Genomic DNA, 18577 nt, shown 5'->3' on the forward strand with positions numbered 1-18577 from the left:
TGGGGAGTTGACCCACATGGCATGGCAGACTCTCTATCCCACCCTGCTGCTCCCCTCAGCAGTGTATTTCAGTATATCTGTTCTGCTCCCTGCTCTGTCTCTGGTGAATCCTCTCACCCCCTACCTCTGGCCTATACCCCAGTTCTGTATGTATAAATAAATACATCTTAAAAATAAAAAACAACTGGCCCCTCCCTGGTAGTGCAGCAGGTTAAAGCACAGCGCTAAGAAGCTAAAGCCACTTCAGCATGAGTTTGATCCCCACCCCAGAGGTGATCCACATGGCATGGCAGACCTCTCCTGACCAGCCCGCTGCTTCCCTCAGCAGTGTACTTCGTCAGTTGGCCTGTTCTGCTCCCCACTCTGGCTCTGGTGAATGCTCTCACTGCCCCTGAACCTCTGGCCTGTACCCCAGTTTTGTATGATAAATAAATAAATCTTAAAAAAAAAAAACTAAGGTTGCATTATCTGCTGTTTATACTCTGGAAATGTGTTGATCAAAGAGGGTGGGTATCTTCCAGCTAAGGGGATGGAGGAGAGTTGCAAATATTTGGTAGGGAAGGGAGAGGAAAAATGGTATATAGAGAAATAATGGAACACGAAGTAATTTTGATATACTCTAAGTACACAAATTCATCTTGATGACGGGTCATGAAAGAAGATGGAGAAGGGGGCTGACCCTTGAGCTTCGACAGTGGTTTTCTGGGGTTAGGCTCCTTATCTAAGGGGCTCGTGCAGCAACCCTGAGACACTCTTATTCTCCCCACTTTACAGATAAGAAAAATGAGGTGAAAAGAGGTTAAGTATGTTGTTTAAAATCATATACATGGTAGAATTAGGATCTGAACCCAAGTCTATCAGTCTCCAATCTGGGATTTATTTATCTTTTAAAATTCATTTATTTATGCATATAAGAACTGGGTTGTAGTCAGAGGTGCTGGGTTGGTGGGGGGAGGGAGGAGAGGATTCACCAGAGATAGAGTAGGGAGCACAGAAGGTAGACCCACCAAAGTGCACAGCTGAGAAGAGCAGTGGGTGCGATAGGAGAGGTCTGTTTCCGGCCTGTGGGTCAGCAGATCCCTGCCTGGCCAGGAATGGAATTTGTGCTATAGTGCTGGGCCGCCCCCGTAGCTTAATAGCGCAGTGTCTTTAACCCCTGCACCACCAGGAAGGTTCCCTAATCTGGGAATTGTTATAAACAACTGGGCAGACCTAAATAGTTGAAGATCTAAACTCTAACCAGAACTCAAAGCCTTCTAATGAAAATATTGCAGTTTTCCAAAAACAATGTTTGAACACAATGTTTCTTTCTCCCCTTTCTAGATTTCTTCCCTGCCCACTTTTGCTACTCCAGGGTAGGACAGTTCCCTCACTCAAGGATGCTTTTTTTTTGTAGAAAACTTATGACTTCGTAAGAATTGACTTTTTTGAGTGGCTATGCCTCAGCCTATGTGTGTGAGGACCTGTTTGCTCCTGTGACCGTGTGTATGTGTGTGGAAGTATGATGCGTGTGTGTTAATGCATACACAGGTGAGTGTCTGAGCATGCATGTGTGTAGATGCCCATCTGTGTCTCTGGACATGTGGTATGTGTAGGAGATTGCATATCTATCTGAGTGAGGGTATATTTTTGTTTATTTGTGACAGTGCATGTTTCTCTGTATGTTTGCGTGTGGGTGTGTCTGTTTTGTGTATGTTGTGTGTGTGACGTGTGTGGTAATTGTGGATAACAGATGTCTCTGTGCACATGCAGCTGCTCTCCCTGTGGGCTTAGGTTTGCGCCTTGAGCCAGAGGGAAGTCTTTGGTAGAAGGGCCTTGGCATGGGGAGCACCTTCAAATGGGGGGCCCAGTATCTATGCAGATTCTTTGGCTGTTCTAGGGGTGCCCTGTCTTTTTGTGTCTGAGTTTACCCCTGCAGAGTCCCAGCAGAAAGCATCACCATGAACCCTTGCACGCATATAAAATAAAAATTTTCATTTTAAACGAAATGCCTCCTCCTATCTGGAACTGTGTTTACTGATCAAATTCTGTTTTAAAGATGCTAAAGGGTATGTTTAATTCCAGGTTTTAAAGTGGAATTTTGTGATAACAAATACTACATGAAATGAGTTGAGATTACTGGGGCTTTGGAAATCCTCTTGCTCCTTGGAAATGTAAATTACAACTTTATTTCTGGCAGCAGACCTATATAATCTCTGTCCTGTTCTGGCTCTCCAAATTGTGAATAATAATAGTAATCATTATTATATATTGTAGTTACAAACAAGAACAGCTTATGTTATTGCTCTTTAAAAATTTTCTAGAGAGCTTCTATTTCATGCTAGTTTAAATAATTACCTGGAGGGTCTGAGTTCAGGGACAAGGATGAACGTGAACTTGACAGAAGCTATCAACAAGCTAGCACCTTGCACCTGAGTAGAGGATCACAGAGGCAGGGGTTCCTGCTTGTGGGCCCCTAGGATTAGGCTCCTTCCATATAACAAATGCCCACACTGACCAATCTGTGCCTCAAGCACCTGCCTTTGCCACTTGGTAGAGAGCAGGACTCATCTACTCCCTGTCACTGCACACGGGCAGCTCTGGAACCATCTTTTGCCTTCCTCTCCCCACATGAAATGACAGCATAGCCCCCACCAGGTGAGGTGGGGTATCAGGCTCCACCAGGGCTCAGGTCCTGTCTACCAAGCCATCCTAGCTCGTCACGAAGGAGCCTTTTCTGCTTACATCTCAGAATCTCAGTTCCTCATCTGTAAAATGGGACTATTAATATACGGTAGGCTTTTGATATCTAGTTTTATTATATATCATTATTCCATATTATTTATTACAATAGGCCAACATCATTAGTGGATCTTTTAAACCATTTCTACATTACCTTTGTTTTTAAACAATGTTCTCTCTCAACATCTAGAATACAGTGAGAACGGCTGTTAGCTTTTTAAGTTAAAAGCACCCTGTGTGTGTCCCTGCCGTCGCTGTGCAGCTGGTGGGTGGGATCCCAGTTTGGTCCCCAGGCTTCTGAGAACCCCTACTTTGGGGGTTCTGAGAACCCCTGCCTGACGGAGCAAGCAAGCCAACGAGCGGGAAGCCGCCCTTCGGAGCTGGGGCCGATGTCACTGTCTGCTTCTAGTGTTGTTCTTAAACGTGATGTCGTCTCAGGCTTCCAAGGCTCTAAAACTCCCTGCCCGCCCTTCCCTGCATACATTAGCTTTAATGTATTCTCTCCTGAATACTCATCATATTAAGGCTCCCGGAAGATACCTTGCTCGAAATAAATTTTATGGGCATACATCCTCGCCCGCATCCCGGTGCATGGGTGGCTGAGAAGAGAAATATAGCCGCATCTTCCCTGGGAGGCAAGGCCAAGTAACAATTAGGTGGGAATGGGCGGCCCTCTGGCCCTGCGAAGAGCGGGAGGGAGCGGCTGCTCCCGGCTGCGCGCCCCGCGCGGGAGAACGGTTCTCTCTGGGTGAATTGCCTCCTCCGGGCAATTCTGAGCAGAATTTAGTTTGTTCCAGCAAAGCCCCTGGGCGGAGCGCTCGGCTGGGCTGGGCGGTGAGGTGCCTGGGGTGAAGGACCGGGGTTTGTGAAGCTCTGCGTCCCAGTGTCCCCAAAACACTTCCCTGAGCGCAGAGGGCTTCTCGCTGGGTCTTTCCTCCCCTTTCCCTGCGGAGGTGCTAAGCCTTCCCCTATTTTCCTGCCCCTGCTGGGTCTCCCAAAGAAACCCCGCCCCGCTTGCCCTTTACGGCGCACTCCTGTCTTGGCTGTGTCCAGATCCTTCAGCTGGGGCTGGCTGGAAGCCCTCCGCGGCTGCTTGGAGGATGTCCCCCTTGATGGTTGCTGGAGAAAGGCAGGATGGGGTTCAGTGGGCACCTACATGGGGGCACACAAGCACCCCTTGCCTCCACAGGTCCTTGTTTAACTACTGTGTGATACAGAAGTTCTTTTTTTTTTTTTTTTAAAGAAAGATTTATTTATTCGTACAGAACTGGGGTACAGGCCAGAGATGTAGAGGGTGAGAGGCTTCACCAGAGACAGAGTGGGGTACAGAACAGGCAGATCGACGAAGTACACTGCTGAGGGGAGCAGCGGGCGGGTCAGGAGAGGTCTGCCGCACCATGTGGTCACCTCCAGGGCAGGCAGGGATCGAACTCATGCGGAAATGGTTTAAGCTTCTTTGTGCTGCGCTTTAACCCGCTGCGCCACCAGGGAGGGCCGATACAGAAGTTCTTAACGAGGGTTCGAGGCTGGGTCGCTAAGTTTCGCTCCATCACAGCACAGCCACATCTAACACCTGGTCACTGCAGGGGTCTAACAGCCAAACAATACACCCGTGTTGTAGGAGTAAACAGAGGGCAGAAAGAGGCAGAGAAATTGGCTCAGTTAAGATTCGAACCCAGCTAGGATTCAAGTCCAGGCTGTCTGGCTCCAGAACCCGTGGTTTTACCCTTTGGGGTAACATCTACCCCCCCCCCAGCCTCCTTTGAAGATATTCTTGCAGTCATCATCATGTACTTACCACTTTGCTGGATACAGTTAGAACTAAATTTCTTTGTCAAGCAGGAAAACGCCAGGAAAAGAAAAAAAAATCTGATATAAGCTGGGACAGGCAGCAAGTGCCCAGACAGCATCTACTTCAGTCAGACACCTGGTAGTTTTTGCAGGGAATTTTGCTTTGAGAATGGTGTCCAAGGGCAAGACTTCTAATGGGTCTGACTTTCACACAAATGTAGCTGCCTGCTAAGGTGTCAAGGTTGGGTCACTAAGTTTTGCTCCATCACAGCACAGTCACATCTAACACCGGGCCACTGCAGTGGTCTAACAGCGACAATCTGTGGTTGGGATTTAATTGGGGTTAAGATTAACACTGTGTCAAGGCTAGTGATGACATTTCTTAAGTGTCCCAGTAGCCTGTCTACAAGTTTTAGATATACGTGCCTTAATACTTGAGAAAAACGTTCTCTTTGTGTGTGTGGATTATGTTCAGTCCCCTCCCCCCTCACCTGCCATTGTACCTCCTTTCACCCCTCTATGCTTTGGGGCTAATTCCCTATGCTTAAAGCTGTATCACAGAAAATGATATCACAGCCAACAAACATGAATGGAGAAACATATGATTCATGAGATTTGATTTTATTGCTTTGGCTGCATTTTGTGGGTGTACAGGAGACTTTAGTGAAAACTGTTTCAAGGTGAGCTGCTTAGGATTTGATCAATTATTTATTCAGTGATACATATCTGTGGAATTAGAACTGTGTTCCAGGCACTGTGCTGGGCAATGACAAAACAAAGTTGAGAAATCCTGCCCCTTGAGGATTCCACCTTCCAACGGGAAAGACAGTGTGTAAAGGAACAATTAAAGTTCTCCCCCTCCCCTTACACTAGAAGTGAAAAGCTCCCCACTCCCCACTTGCCAGCTTTTTTTTTTTTATTTTATTTGTCATCTTCCTCTCTTTTCTCTTAGGAGGGAATATAAGGAAAATTACTAGAGATGCTATTTAAACAACTGTTTACCCAACCATGGAAAATGATCATTTCAAAATGTTGGAACTGGCCCTCCCCGGTGGTGCAGCGGGTTAAAGCACAGCACTAAGAAGCTAAAGCCACTTCCGCATGAGTTCAATCCCCACCCTGGAGGTGATCCACGTGAGGAGCAGACCTCTCCTGACCCACCCACTGCTCCCCTCAGCAGTGTACTTTCGATCTGCCTGTTCTGTTCCCCACTCTGTCTCTGGTGAAGCCTCTCACTGCCCCTGAGCCTCTGGTTTGTACCCCAATTCTGTATGCACAAATAAATAAATCTTTAAAAAAAAGTTGGAACTAATTCAGTGACTTAAAACTCTGTCAACTCCCCTAAAGCAATCCCTGTAGAAGATGGGCTGGCAGAGAAACAAATTTGGAAAGGGAGTCCCAGGACAACAGCAGGGTAGGGCAGTGGTTAAGGTTTAGCTACTGGGCCTCCCTGGTGGTGCGGAGGCTAAAGACACAGCTCTAGGAGCTATCAATCACCTTGACACTTCCATCCCAGGGCAGGGAGGTGACCCATGTGGTGCAGCAGACCTCTCCTGTTTCACTGTTCCTCTCAGCAGTGTGTCTCAGTAGATCGGCCTGTTCTGCTCCCCACTCTGTCTCTGGTGAATCCTCTCACACACACGTTCCCCATTCCCCCACATCTGGCCTACACTCCAGTTCTTGTATGCATAAATAAATAAAATAAATCTTAAAAAAAAGGTTCAGTTACTGATAACAGAATCAACATACACTATTGAAGTGGAAAGTGATCTATTACCAGGAATTGGGTGACTTTCAACACACTAGAGCTAGCTCTGGGCAGTTTCCACTAATAACTCCCAGCCTGGAGGGCTTCATTGTCTCTCTGGTGACTACAAACCTCTGCCATGCTCCCCAGCAGCACAGCGGACCAGTTCTGAATTCAGGTCCCTCCCAAGGGCATTAGATTGGCAGACTCTAAATCATATTCAGAACCCAAGCTGCAAGGGAGTGAGTCTCTAGTTGAAGAGTGGCGTCTAGTTTTCTTTCTTAAGATTTATTTATGCATACAGAACTGGGGTACAGGCCAGAGGTGCAGGTGCCATGAGAGGCTTCACCAGAGACAGAGTGGGGAGCAGAACAGGCAGACTGACAAAGTGCACTGCTGAGGGAAGCAGCAGGTGGGTCAGGAGAGGTCTGCTGTGCCATGTGGATCACCTCTGGGGCAGGGATCGAACTCATGCTGAAGTAGCTTTAGCTTCTTAGTGCTTTGCTTTAACCCGCTGTGCCACCTGGGAGGGCCCTCTAGTTTTCTCTTTTAAGATTCACTTATTTATGTATACAAGAACAGAGGTGAGGGAGGAGAGGAGCCCATGCTGCAGGGCCTGGAATAGCTGGATAGCGCTGTGTGTCTTTAGCCCCTGTGCCACCAGTGAGATCTTCTAGTTTTCTTGTCTGAGTATGAAGACACTTTAGGAGGGCATGTTTATGATTATATGTGGGTCACTAAAATACTGAGATTCTCTCAAAAAACACTGAGATTGTGTCTCCAGGAACAGCTTAAGTCTGGGCTATGGACAATTTTCAGTCCCGGCTTGCCCCCTTGAACCGGACCCTCCATGCAGTGTGCCCCCCCAACCCCCCCCACCCCCACATCTTTATGTGGCAGTCTTGGGAGCTGGGTTATGTTCATTTCCACCACAGGCAGAATGGGAAGACATCCACAGAGGGGGTGGGAGTGGCTTCAACTCGTTAGCAGTGCTGTGCAGAAGGCTCATGCTGCTTGTTTCTCCTCTCCCCACAGAGATCCCCCAGTGTGCTGGCTGCAACCAGCACATCCTGGACAAGTTTATCCTGAAGGTCCTGGACAGACACTGGCACAGCTCCTGCCTCAAGTGTGCAGACTGCCAGATGCAGCTGGCCGACAGGTGCTTCTCCAGGGCTGGGAGCGTCTACTGCAAGGAGGACTTCTTCAAGTAAGTGAGAACTCAGGTGCAGCCTCTGTCTGGGCCCTGGGCTGGCTCTGCCTCCCCCAGAGAAGGGAGGATTGGGGGGGGGGGAGGAGGAGGAGCTACCCTGGAGGACAGAGAATCCTTAAGCTCAGAGCTGCTCTCCAGGGAGGTCCCTTATTGATCACCTACCTACCTCATACCTGAGGCCTAGAATCTTGTCTCCTGGGAACTCCTACAGGAACAGGCCTGAGCCCTCCATCCCCACAAGATAGCTGCAAATCCTAAAAGGATTGGCTCTTTGTGGCCTGCTGGTTGGCGCCTCAGGCCCCCTGGCTGTGTTATTCCAATAGAGTAGGTGAGACTGCTGGCTGAATCTAGGGGCATGGTGGAGTAGGCTGTGCCTGGAAGACTTATTCCTGAGGAAACCTGCCTAAGAAGCAGTTTATGTGTGATTAGTGTTAGATTGATTTTTCACTCTGTGTTGGGACCAATAAAAAAATTCTGTTAGAGTTTTGGGCCAGGATGAGGGGATCTTGTAGAATTTATTTTCTGTGGCATTTAGCCTGGGGCTTTCCCCCCAGAATCTATTACCCCAGGTATCAAGCCCCGTGCCTCAGTGGATTTGGGCCTGCTGGCGCCAGCAAAGCCAAGGACAGGAGTTGGGGTGTCGGTCAGTGACCCTGAGCCCAGTTGGGTGCCCCTGGGATAGGCAGAATGCAGCAGAATGAGAAGGCCGAGAGGTGATGCCCATCTTTCAGAGGCTGTGTGTACTGGGGACCTGGAGGAGAAGTGGGAGAAATACCAGACGTGGGCACAGAGCAGGAGTTCTTCCGATTCTTCCAGGGAGTTTAACTGTGGGAACTAGGGGAGTTGGAGTTCTGAGCTTCTCAATTTTCTTTAGATCTCCATGAGTTGAAAACATGTTGCAGATGGAGATGATCTTTTTTTTTTTTTTAAAGATTTGTTTATTTATCCATACAGAACTGGGGTACAAGGGCGGTGAAAGGATTCACCAGAGACAGAGTGGGGAGCAGAACAGGCAGATTGAGGAAGAGGGGAGCACTGCTGAGGGGAGCAGCGGGCAGGCCAGGAGAGGTCTGCTGCGCCATGTGGGTCACCTCTGGGGTGAGCGGGGATCAAACTCATGCTGAAGTGGCTTTAGCTTCTCAGTGCTGTGCTTTAACCCGCTGCGCCACCAGGGAGGGCCCTGCAGATGATCTTGATTTCAACTGTGGCTGTCGGGAGGCTTATCTGCCTAAGGCAGCAGTCACCATCCCTTTGTACCACTGTCCAGTGTGTACTGGCCCCTCCTGACTGCTGTGTGAGTGGGCATGTGCATGGCGTGTTTCTGAGGCCCGGGGCCAGAGCTACACAGGCAGACACAGAAGCTCTCCAGGGTTCTGGTTGAGGGCCAGGCCTTTGGTTCTTCATCTAAGCCTTGTCTGTGAATGGCTCCCCTTTCTATTCATCTTTCTTTTTTTTGGTCTGCACCTTTTCTGTTTTATTCTGGTATTTTCACAATACCACATCATTTCTCAGAGAGCAACAAGAGGTTGCCTCTCCCTTCCTTCCTCAAGGATGCCCATAGGGGTGGGGGCGAGCTGTCTCTGCTTTCAGAGTTGCCCTTATACCTTTAGGTTAGTTAGCTCCAAGAGTAAAGCAGGAGGCTGGTCACCTTCTTGTCCATCTACCGAGAGTGTGAGTGTGAGACGCCCCTGGCATTCCTAGTGCTCCTGGAAGGTCCAGCCCAGCATGTCAGGCAGCCTTTGGGGTGCAGACAAAGCCCATCAGGGCATGGACCTGGCGCTCTGTCACCAGAGAAGCTCCTTGGAGCCCGAGCATTGCCTGCGACCCTATCTGGCCCTAGGGCTCCAGCTTTGGGAAAGGGAGGTGGCAGCAGCTTGGGAGTAGGCTTGGACTAGGAGAAGCAGTCATAAGGAAAGAGGACCCTTTTAGACCCAGGAAGAGCCTAGAGTGGGCCAGAGGGGTTAGTACAGGCTTCCCAGCCATAAGTCCGAGATTGAAAAATCACAATGAGTTTCTCAGCCAGACAGTGCTCTTGTCCCATACTTCCGTGGCCAGCAAGTGGACTTCCAAGGCCTCGCTTGCCAGTAACTTCCTAAGTGGTGCCTGTACCCCTCTAGCTCACCTGCCTCCCCTCCAGGCCAGCATCCCTCTGCTCCTTCCCAGCTCCTTCAGCAGGGCACGCTGCGCCTAATGATCATGCTGGGTGCACTGGGACCTCACAGAGACTTTTGTGCTCCAAATCTCTTCTCTCCTTGCTCATGCTCTCCTCGCGAACCCCCATGACCCTCACAGGAGATGGCCTCTTCCATCTTCTCCTACCTCCACTACCTCCGGGTCCATGCAATTTCACCCTCCAGAGACAACACGTATCTTCTTCAGGTCTCCCCACGCTTCTTAGTCCAGCCCCTCAGTGATGGGAAACTGGCAGGGGCAGGGTCACTCTGGCCCTCCCTCTACCTGGGAACTCAGCACCACTGCTCATTCCCCATTTACCAGTTTGATTTTCATTGTGGAAAAACTTATTACACATTCATTCTTCTGTTCTCTGCTTATGCACCTGGACTCAAGCCTCATAGACCCTTACAGAATTGGATGCAGGAGAGAGTAAATTACACACCAAAGTTATACTACATATAGGTGACTGGTTTCTTCTGTACCCCACAAGCCACCCCCTGTGACTCCCACAGACAGTGATTCTCCTTATTCCACCAACTGCCCTGCTTCAGAAAAATGATCTGCTTCTATGGTTGCGCAATAGGAACCAAGGGCCGGCCACAGACGCAGTGCTGAATCCAGGTCATTAACTGTGATGGGAGAACTGTGTGCCTAGAAATTTAGAGCTGATGGATGTGACTCCCCACAGCTGATGGAGGGTCAGCTCTGACCCTTCTGGGGAGGACACTTGCATTTGCAGGCACTCAGTCCCCACCCACTTCCTGAGGACCTTGCAGCTTTGGTCAGGAAGGCAGGGGTAGTTTGGCATAGTGAGGCAGGGAGGAACAAGGGGAGGAGCTGTGCAGGGCCAGAGTGGTTTCACTTCCCATTCTCAGGGGTCTTGGGTCCTGCTGCCCACGTGGGGGTCAGGCTATGACTGAGCCACAGAGTCAGGCAGTCTGTCCTTTTCACCACACACCTGCTTTCAGATGACGCATTGGCCACTTGAGCCGGGTCATGGCAAGCAAAGAGAAGTGAGGGGAGCAGAATGGGACAGCGTAGTCGCTGCAGTCCCAGTCTCCCTGCTCTCGTGCTTGTGCTTTGCGAGGGGGTGGCAGCTGCTATGTGCTTAATGCCTCGTGAAACCTCAGAGTGCTCTCAGCTGTGGGATTTGGAAGCTGTCTAACTCTACTCAGAGGTCAGGATCCATCGGCCTCGATGATCAGCACTGCTTCTAAGACCCAGGATCAATATTTTAAATCTCTTTGTCCATAACAAGAGGCGGGGCGCTACTCTGCACATCTGTGGGAGCGTCCTGTACGTATTCCACGTGGTTTTTCCGGTTACGACAGAAAAGTGACGAGCGCCCCCTGGAGGTAGGTCGTATGTCAGCGGCGGTCGGAGGTTAAGGTGCGTCTTTGCCTGTGAGATGTGGCAATACTAGTGACTGGCAGCAGAGGGCGATGTTGGTATGTACACGGCCGAAGAAAGAAGTATTGTTGGAAGGCTGTACTCTGTGGTTGTTGCACAGTAACACTGGATGATTTTTACTTTGTTGTTGTTGGCCTCTTGGGTCCTTGGTTCCCCTTTCTCCAAAGGAAAGAAAGTTTTGAAGCTGGAAAGGAGAGGCATTGACTTGCCTCTGCCCCTTGGTGGAGTCCTGCGGTGGCTTCAGGAGAGCTGCTGCATCACGTAGAGGACATTCCAAGGGCTGTTACAATTTGAATTGCAAGATGAGAGGCCATCAGATCCTTGTAAAGCACTTCCTAAGAGGGTGGCTCCTGGTCTGCACATCCAGCCTGTTGTAGCTTTTGTCTGTTTGCGCAGGAAGCAGGATCTATGGGCAGCAGGGGTCAGGGAGCAGAGCTCCCTCCTGGTCACTGGTTGGGTCCCAGGAGGAGCCTGGAGGCTACCCCTTTACTCTAAAGCACAATGAGGACATTAGCCGGGGTCTCTTGGTTATGGGAACTGGTTCAAGTGCTGACTGTCTCTCACCAGCTGGAGGCCTGAGACATGCTCCCTGCTGTCTCTCTGTCTCAGAGTACTACAGCTCAGGAAAAAAGGGAACAGTAATGGTGCCAGCTTAGACAACCTGAGTCACAACAACATTTCAAAAGGGAGTTATGAGTGGAGTGGTTTGGTGAGCCCCAGTGGAGCTTAGTTGAATTCCTGTCCTGTGTCGCGCTGTCCACAAACAGGTGACGAGGCCTTTCTGAACCTGATCTCCTTATCTGTTAAGAGGACCATGAGTTGCTGCGGCCAGCACGATGCTAGAGCCTCAGTTAAGAGCCTCGTGTCCCTGGTCACTTGACCTGCAGCCCTGGAGGCTGGACCAACAGAGTTCTCCCTCAGGACTCCTGGCCTCTTATCACTGGTCCCCCCAGCTTTGAGAGCTTTTTGAGGTGACCTCTTGATGACCTAGAACAACTCGTGGGGGCAGAATGGGAAGGGCACCAGGCAATGTGCCAGGGATAATCATGCCATGTTGATTTACATGGAGATTTGGGAAATAATCAGTGATTATTATGTGACAACAAATACAGCTATAGGCTCGAAGAGAAGGATACACTCTTACACATATTTAAAATTAAAAAAATAATAATACAACAGTTTATTTTTACACCATTTTGTGCCTTGTTCCATCTCAGTTGTAATGTCCATGGCTTCCCACCACCAAATCACCTGTGTGCCATCACCATAGTCCAGTGCACTTCTCCGTCCCCTCCATTTTTGAACCCATTCCCCACTCCACTCCCGTAAAATGTCTCTGGTTTGTAGCTGTTCATTATTATTATTTTCTCCCTGATTCTTCATACTCCTGCTATGAGTGAAACCATCTGGTATTTTTCCTTTTCTTTCTGGCTTATTTCACTAAGCATGATCTTTTCACACTTCTACACATTTTTAAGGTGAAAAGTGCAAGGCTTTGAGGGCATTCCAGGGGGGCATGTGGAGAGCTTCAAGCTGCACCCCCCAGCCACCAGGGCTGGGTGCTCAAGCCTGCCTGCTTGAGAGGCGCTTCTGAATATGGTGGCCACTCCGGGGAGCACCTGTCTAAAACCTCATGCTTTTCCTCCTCTCTTGGTCCCCCGGGTCCTCACCCAGCTTGGAGGTGGGGGGCAGACGTGGGCATTGCCTGGGGACCGCTTGGGATAGAAGTTCCCTATGTCTCTGCATTGCTGGGGAACGTGCACACACCGCCCGGCAGGCAGTCTGGCAGCTGTGTGGTGCCCCTTCCCCCAGCCAGTCAATCTCCAGGCAGTCAGCCCGGCTGTCAGCCAAGGGCAGGTGAGCTGCGTCCTTGGGAGCCTGGGAGCTGCTGATTTATCCCCGCAGTCAAGAACAGCCTGTTTCAGCTTCTCGAGCTCTGCGTCTAGCTGCAGCAAGGTGGTTTTGCAGCACCAACCTGGTCTCCACTGCTAACCTTGGCCCAGTCGTTCCAGCGGTCAGGGTGCCACCCACAGTGGTCAGATCCCCACAGGACTTCACATAACATGGGGGAGGGCCCTTTACCGTGTCTGAACAGAGGGCTTCTCAGAGGGATGTGAGTCCAGGCAGAGTATACAATCGGGGCGTGAGACCTCTCTGAGCCTCGTTTTCTCATCTTCAAAATGGGAGTACCAATGTCAACCTTTTGAAGACAAAACTTGCAGGCAGAGCCTAGACTGGAGGCACCCAGCAGGGGAGGGGGCCAGGAACAGGGGAGGGAAGAGCACAGGGACTGAGGTGATGACCACAGGGGCTGTGGTGGTGAGAGAAGTACAGGGATGGCACCTGGGGGGAGAAAACTGCCCAAGCATTAACAATGATGTAAGAAAATAACTAAATAAAAACAAAAACACACAAATATCTACCTTTTGAGTTACTGTGAGGATTGAGCAAGGTGAAGGATGTGCTTAACAGCTGTCATAACAGTTACTGTTCTTGTTGAGGCTGTCTGGCACATCTGTATAAGGAGGACCCCGGGTAGAGGCTGTGAGTGCTGTGGTTGTAAAGAGTCTTGGGCCAGGGAGGGGTGGGAGTGGGCACCCCAGTGTGGGGTGGGAGGTGGCAACACTGGTCAGGCAATTAGAATAATTGCCCATCTCCGGGAGTGGGGGTGGTGTGGGGAGCCTTAATGAGTTTCCCTCACCAAACACCCCCCACCCCCACCCCTGTGTGGTCCAGACCTCTGGGGCGGTCACTGTGGCCCTCAGCCATTTCACTGAGTGGGGTTCCCAGTCTTGGCAGAAGAGTCACGCCTGCTAGCTTATATATTGCTGCTCCAGAAAGTGGTCATTTCAATTCTGGGATTGGTTGTGGGTCAAGTCTGGGCCCAGCTTCTTGTTCAGTCACTTGTTATCTTATTTCTGATAAACACACACCTGCTAGAACACACACACACACACACACACTCACACACACCCCTGCTGTAGTGAAATGTGCTCAAGTTGCTCACAGAGGGAGGGTTTCTTTGACGTGTGACTTTCCATAATTTCTGAGTAGTTTATAGTCTAATTCCCTCGCTAAGCAAATTAAACCTTTTAGGGTAACGATCAGATGGTCCAGATAGTGGCTGTGCATGTGGACATTTGTAAGATTCAAACACACTGGTGGGACCGGGCCCACAGTCATTTGCAAAGGCCTGTAATCAAGGCAGAAGCAATTACTTAGCTGAGCAGCTTCCCCCGGGACCTGAGGCCGTATATCAGGCGGTGATGAGTCCTCGGATGATCTGTCCGCCCGCCCCGGGAGCTCCGCTTCAGCTGTCCGCCCACCCTCCCGGAGCCCAGCCTCGGGGTGAAGGTCTTCTGACATCTGTGGCACCTGCATTTCAGGGACTTTTCTGGTTTGGAGGATCTGTTTGGAACCAGATGATTGTAAATCAGACTCATGGGCAGACGGCCCCTGAGCTATAGAAACAGGGTCCCCAAGCGCAAAGGCATCAGGGTGATGTGGGGGTGGGATCTGGAAGAAATTTCTTTACTCCAGAAAAAAATGCCGCACCCAGCAGCAGAAGCCCTCGTCCTCTCCATCCCTGACACTCAGCCTCCTCCTCTCCCCACCACCTCCCACCCTGCCGGTCCAAGCACCAGTCACTGGCTCCCACCTCCAAAATGCCCTTTCGCTCCCACAGCACCTGCCATCTCTCAGGCTCCTGTCACAGCACCTCTGCTCGGCTGGGAGCTTTTCTGATCAGCCGTCCCTGTCCTTTCCCGCCCGCTCAGGTGGCCTCTGCCAGGTCCATGTCTGGCTGCTTTGTCCCACGGCCTCCTGGAACATCCTGCACTCAGGGGCTGTGATCTTCCTCCACCTCATGTCCCACTGAGCTTCCGGCTGAGGTCCCACAGAGGTGCCGATAGAAACAGACTCTCTGACTCTGGGGACCTGTCTGTGCCCCTGGGAGCCCCAGGCCACAGTAGGGCTCTGGAGCAGCGTTTTGGATAAGCGCAGGGGGCCAGCGAGCAGTGTGGCTCGAGGAGCTAAGGCATGTTCAGTTACTTCTGAATGCTGGCCACTGGCCACAGCGTCGGCCACACCACCCCTTCGGTGAGTCCTTAGGTCTCGGGAACTCAGGAATCATCCACAGCCGCAGAGGCCTGGGGCAGGCCGAGATGGGAGGGCACACACAGGGCTTCTCCTGGTGGCCCGTGCAGCAGTCGTCACGGCGCCTTGTTGCAAAGTGCAGAGTCCATGCCCAGCTTCAGGGCTCAGGATGGCTTTCCTACTTTAAGCTAACGCCCAGTAGGTCTTCTGTGCAGGGCAGTTTGGTAATAATTGAGCTGATCATTCGCCAGACAAGAATCAACCTGGAGTAAGGAGGGCAGAGGAGGTGCCTGGGAGAGAGGAGTGTGAAGGAGGCTGCCCCTGGGCTGGCCCGCCAACGGCTCCAGCCTGTCCCCTCTGTGACCAGGGAATCGGAGCAGCCACCTAGAAGGGCTGGCTCACGCGGACCCAAGTATGCATGTGCATGCTGAGGATGTTTGCAGAAGGGAGGTGCGCTAGGCTAGGGTTTTGTAGAAGCAGGTCAGTCCCTACAGGTCCCACTGCTTCCTGGGAAGCAAATCTGCCCCCAGAAGTAAAGGGAGGAGGTTGGGGAAAAGAGAATTCTGCCACTAACTGAACCATGTGATCTCAGGGAGTCACTATCCCTCTCTGGACCCCAATTTCCTTCTGTATTGAGCGACAGAGTTGTCTCCAAAGCTTTTCCAATAGCATTTGTCTCAAAACAATAATATGGTCTGTTCTTTAAAAAGAAAAATGCCACAGGCCCTCTCTGGTGGCACAATGGGTTAAAGCATAGCACTATGAAGCTATCGGCAGCCACTGCAGCAAGAGTTCATTCCCCAGCCAGGGAGCTGACCCACACGGCATGGCAGACCTCTCCTGGCCCTCCTGCTGCTGCTCCCCTCAGCAGTATATTTCAGTACTTCTGCCTGTTCTGCTCCCCACTTCATCTCTGTCTCTCACCCCCTGCACCTCTGACCTGTACCCTAGTTGGTGTGTGCATAAATAAATAAATATTTTTTAAAAATCACAATAAACTTAGGTAAACTGCAGAGAACTGTGCAGGCAAGCTGGTGGCCTGGGAGGTGTAAGTGTGAGTGCTTGCATGGGATGGGGGTTGTATCTCTACTCCCCAAGGCTCTAGCATCCTCTGGTGTCAGGCCACTGTCTGTCTGAGAAGGCTGGTCATTCTTGGGCAGGACTTTATGTGCCTGTGACATGGCTGTGGTGGTGATATATGTTGGAAATATTGGTACATACAGTAACAGTAAATATCAGCAACTTACCTGTCAAGTGTGGTGATAGATAAAAGAAATACACGTAGGGAAGTGTCAGCTGGGAAAAAAATATACAGCCTGCAGTAAATCACCACCAAGCAATTAAAGCATAAAATTAAGTTGTGCAGTATTTTGTTTCCTCGGAGTTGCTGTGCTATGGCAGCTCTCACCCACAGGGAGTTGGCATGGGCCTGGGCCTGCCCCAGGACAGCCTTGCCCTGGCCCTGACTAAGGAAGAGTCCTGGGTTCAAATCCCAGCTCCATCTGCTATGTGGCCTCTGGCATGTTCCCCGCCCTCTCTGGATTTCAGTTTCCTCATCTATAAATGGAGGATGTATATTGATACACAGCACATGTGAGGTGAGACCTGTGGAAATGGCAGGTATGGGCCACGCAGGAGGTTGCCACGCACGGACCAGGGTGCAGTGGGGCTGTGAGGGAACAGGAGAACGCACTGGGGTCTAATGGGGAGCCCCAGGGGGAGGGCCCCGTCCAGTGGCTTTTATTCTGAGCAAGAGGGGCACCACTAGGAGGCTTGCAGGAGGGGGCTGGGAAGGTTTCACCTGGGGTTGCTGTGGCTCCTGTGTGGGGCCAGGGCTGGGACCAGGAGCCCCTTTAGGACACAGTGGTTGATGAGGGGTGACAGTGGCCTGAAAGAGGAAGGCAGCAGTGGTGATGGTCAGCGGTGAGACAGTTCTTGATTGAATTTTGGGTAGATCCAACATTTGCTGCCCAATAGGATATGTGTTGTTTTTTTGGGGGGGGGCATGTGGTATGTAGGAGGGGGTGGTGCAGTGTCCAAGTCTGGAAGGAGGAATTCATCATTCTGGGAAGAGAAAGACCATGGAGAGGTCTGGGGCAGGTGAAGAGTTTGGTTGTGGACATCCAAGCAGAGGTGAGGAGGCCGGGGGCTGAACCACATAGTGAGAGGCGAGCTCTGAGCTAGGACTGAAGTGAAATCCCAGGTGGACAAGTAAGAGGCATGGGAGGTGGAGGGGAGGTTGCCAGCCTGGAGGAGCAGAACCTGATGACGGCCCTGAGGGCAGGTAGGAGAGAGGAAGAGAGTCAAGCAGTGCCAGAGGGCAGGGAAGAGAGACCCAGCACAGGACTCAAGCACACTGGGGCAGGCAGGACTCAAGTGCAGCTTGGGTTATTGATGGAAGAGTCCCTAGTTGAGGTGTATGTTAGTCAGGGTTCTCCAGAGCATCAGAGCCAGCAGGGTGTGGTGTGGAGAGAGATTTATTTATTAAAAAAGTTTTTAAAAGACTTAGTTTCATTTAATTATGCATATAAGAACTGAGTACAGTTCTTATATATGCATATAAGAAGCCAGAGGTACAGGGGCTGAGAGGGTTCACCAGAGGCAGAGTGAGGAGTGGAACAGGCAGATCTACTGAATGAGGGAGTAGCGAGTGAAAGAGAAGAGGCCTGCTGCACCATGTTGGCCACCTCCCTGGCTGGAGCTCCAACTCATGCTGCAGTGACTGGTGATAGCTCGATAGCTCTAAGATTTTAACCCCTCTGCCCCCAGGGAGGCTCTGTAAAGAGATTTATAATAAGGCTTGTCCTGTGTGATTCTGGAGGCTGAGCAGTTCCAAGATCTGCAGCTGGCCCAGGAGAACCCATGATGTAAGTTCTGTTCCAAAAGCTGGTGGCAATCTCCAGACCCAAGAGGAGTTGAAGTTTCAGTTCAAGTTTAAAGTCAAGAAGAGACAGAGCCCCAGCTCAAGGAGGTCAGACAGGAGGTGTCTGTCTTTCACCCTTTTTTTCTACTCAGACACTCCAACTGATTGGATAAAGCCGGCCTGTCTGCTTTACTCTGCCTACTGCATCAAATGTTTACCTCATCTAAAAACATCTCATAGGCATAATAATATTTGACTAAATATCTGGATGACCAGGTAGGGTTGACACATGAAATTAACCAGCAGTGTGGATTCAAGAGAAGAGTGGGAACTGATACAATAGAAGCCCGAACCTGTGTTGAAAACCCTTTTTGAGTTTTATTTTCAAAGGAGTAGCCCAGTAGATGGTAAATGAAGGGAGATGTGAAGTTGAGGGCCTCCCTGGTGGCACAGGGGTTAAAGTCTTAGCACTATCACCGGCCACTGCCACCTGAGTTCAGTCCCCGGCCAGGGAGGTGACCCACATGGCACAGCAGACCTCTCCTGACCCGCCCGCTGCTCCCCT

General features: G+C 50.7%; 1 protein-coding gene across 1 annotated transcript in view; it reads left to right on the forward strand.

Annotated features, from left to right (window-relative positions):
• LHX4 (LIM homeobox 4) overlaps positions 1-18577 on the forward strand; it is a 43091-nt gene that overhangs the window by 11031 nt on the left and 13483 nt on the right. The window contains exon 2 of the mRNA XM_004688534.1: positions 7295-7466. Coding sequence (XP_004688591.1) covers positions 7295-7466 — 172 coding nt within the window. The remainder of the gene's footprint in view (positions 1-7294; positions 7467-18577) is intronic.

This window comes from Condylura cristata, unplaced genomic scaffold (genome assembly GCF_000260355.1).
Source record: "Condylura cristata isolate star-nosed mole 26May11 unplaced genomic scaffold, ConCri1.0 scaffold00024, whole genome shotgun sequence".
Classification (NCBI taxonomy): Eukaryota; Metazoa; Chordata; class Mammalia; order Eulipotyphla; family Talpidae; genus Condylura; species Condylura cristata.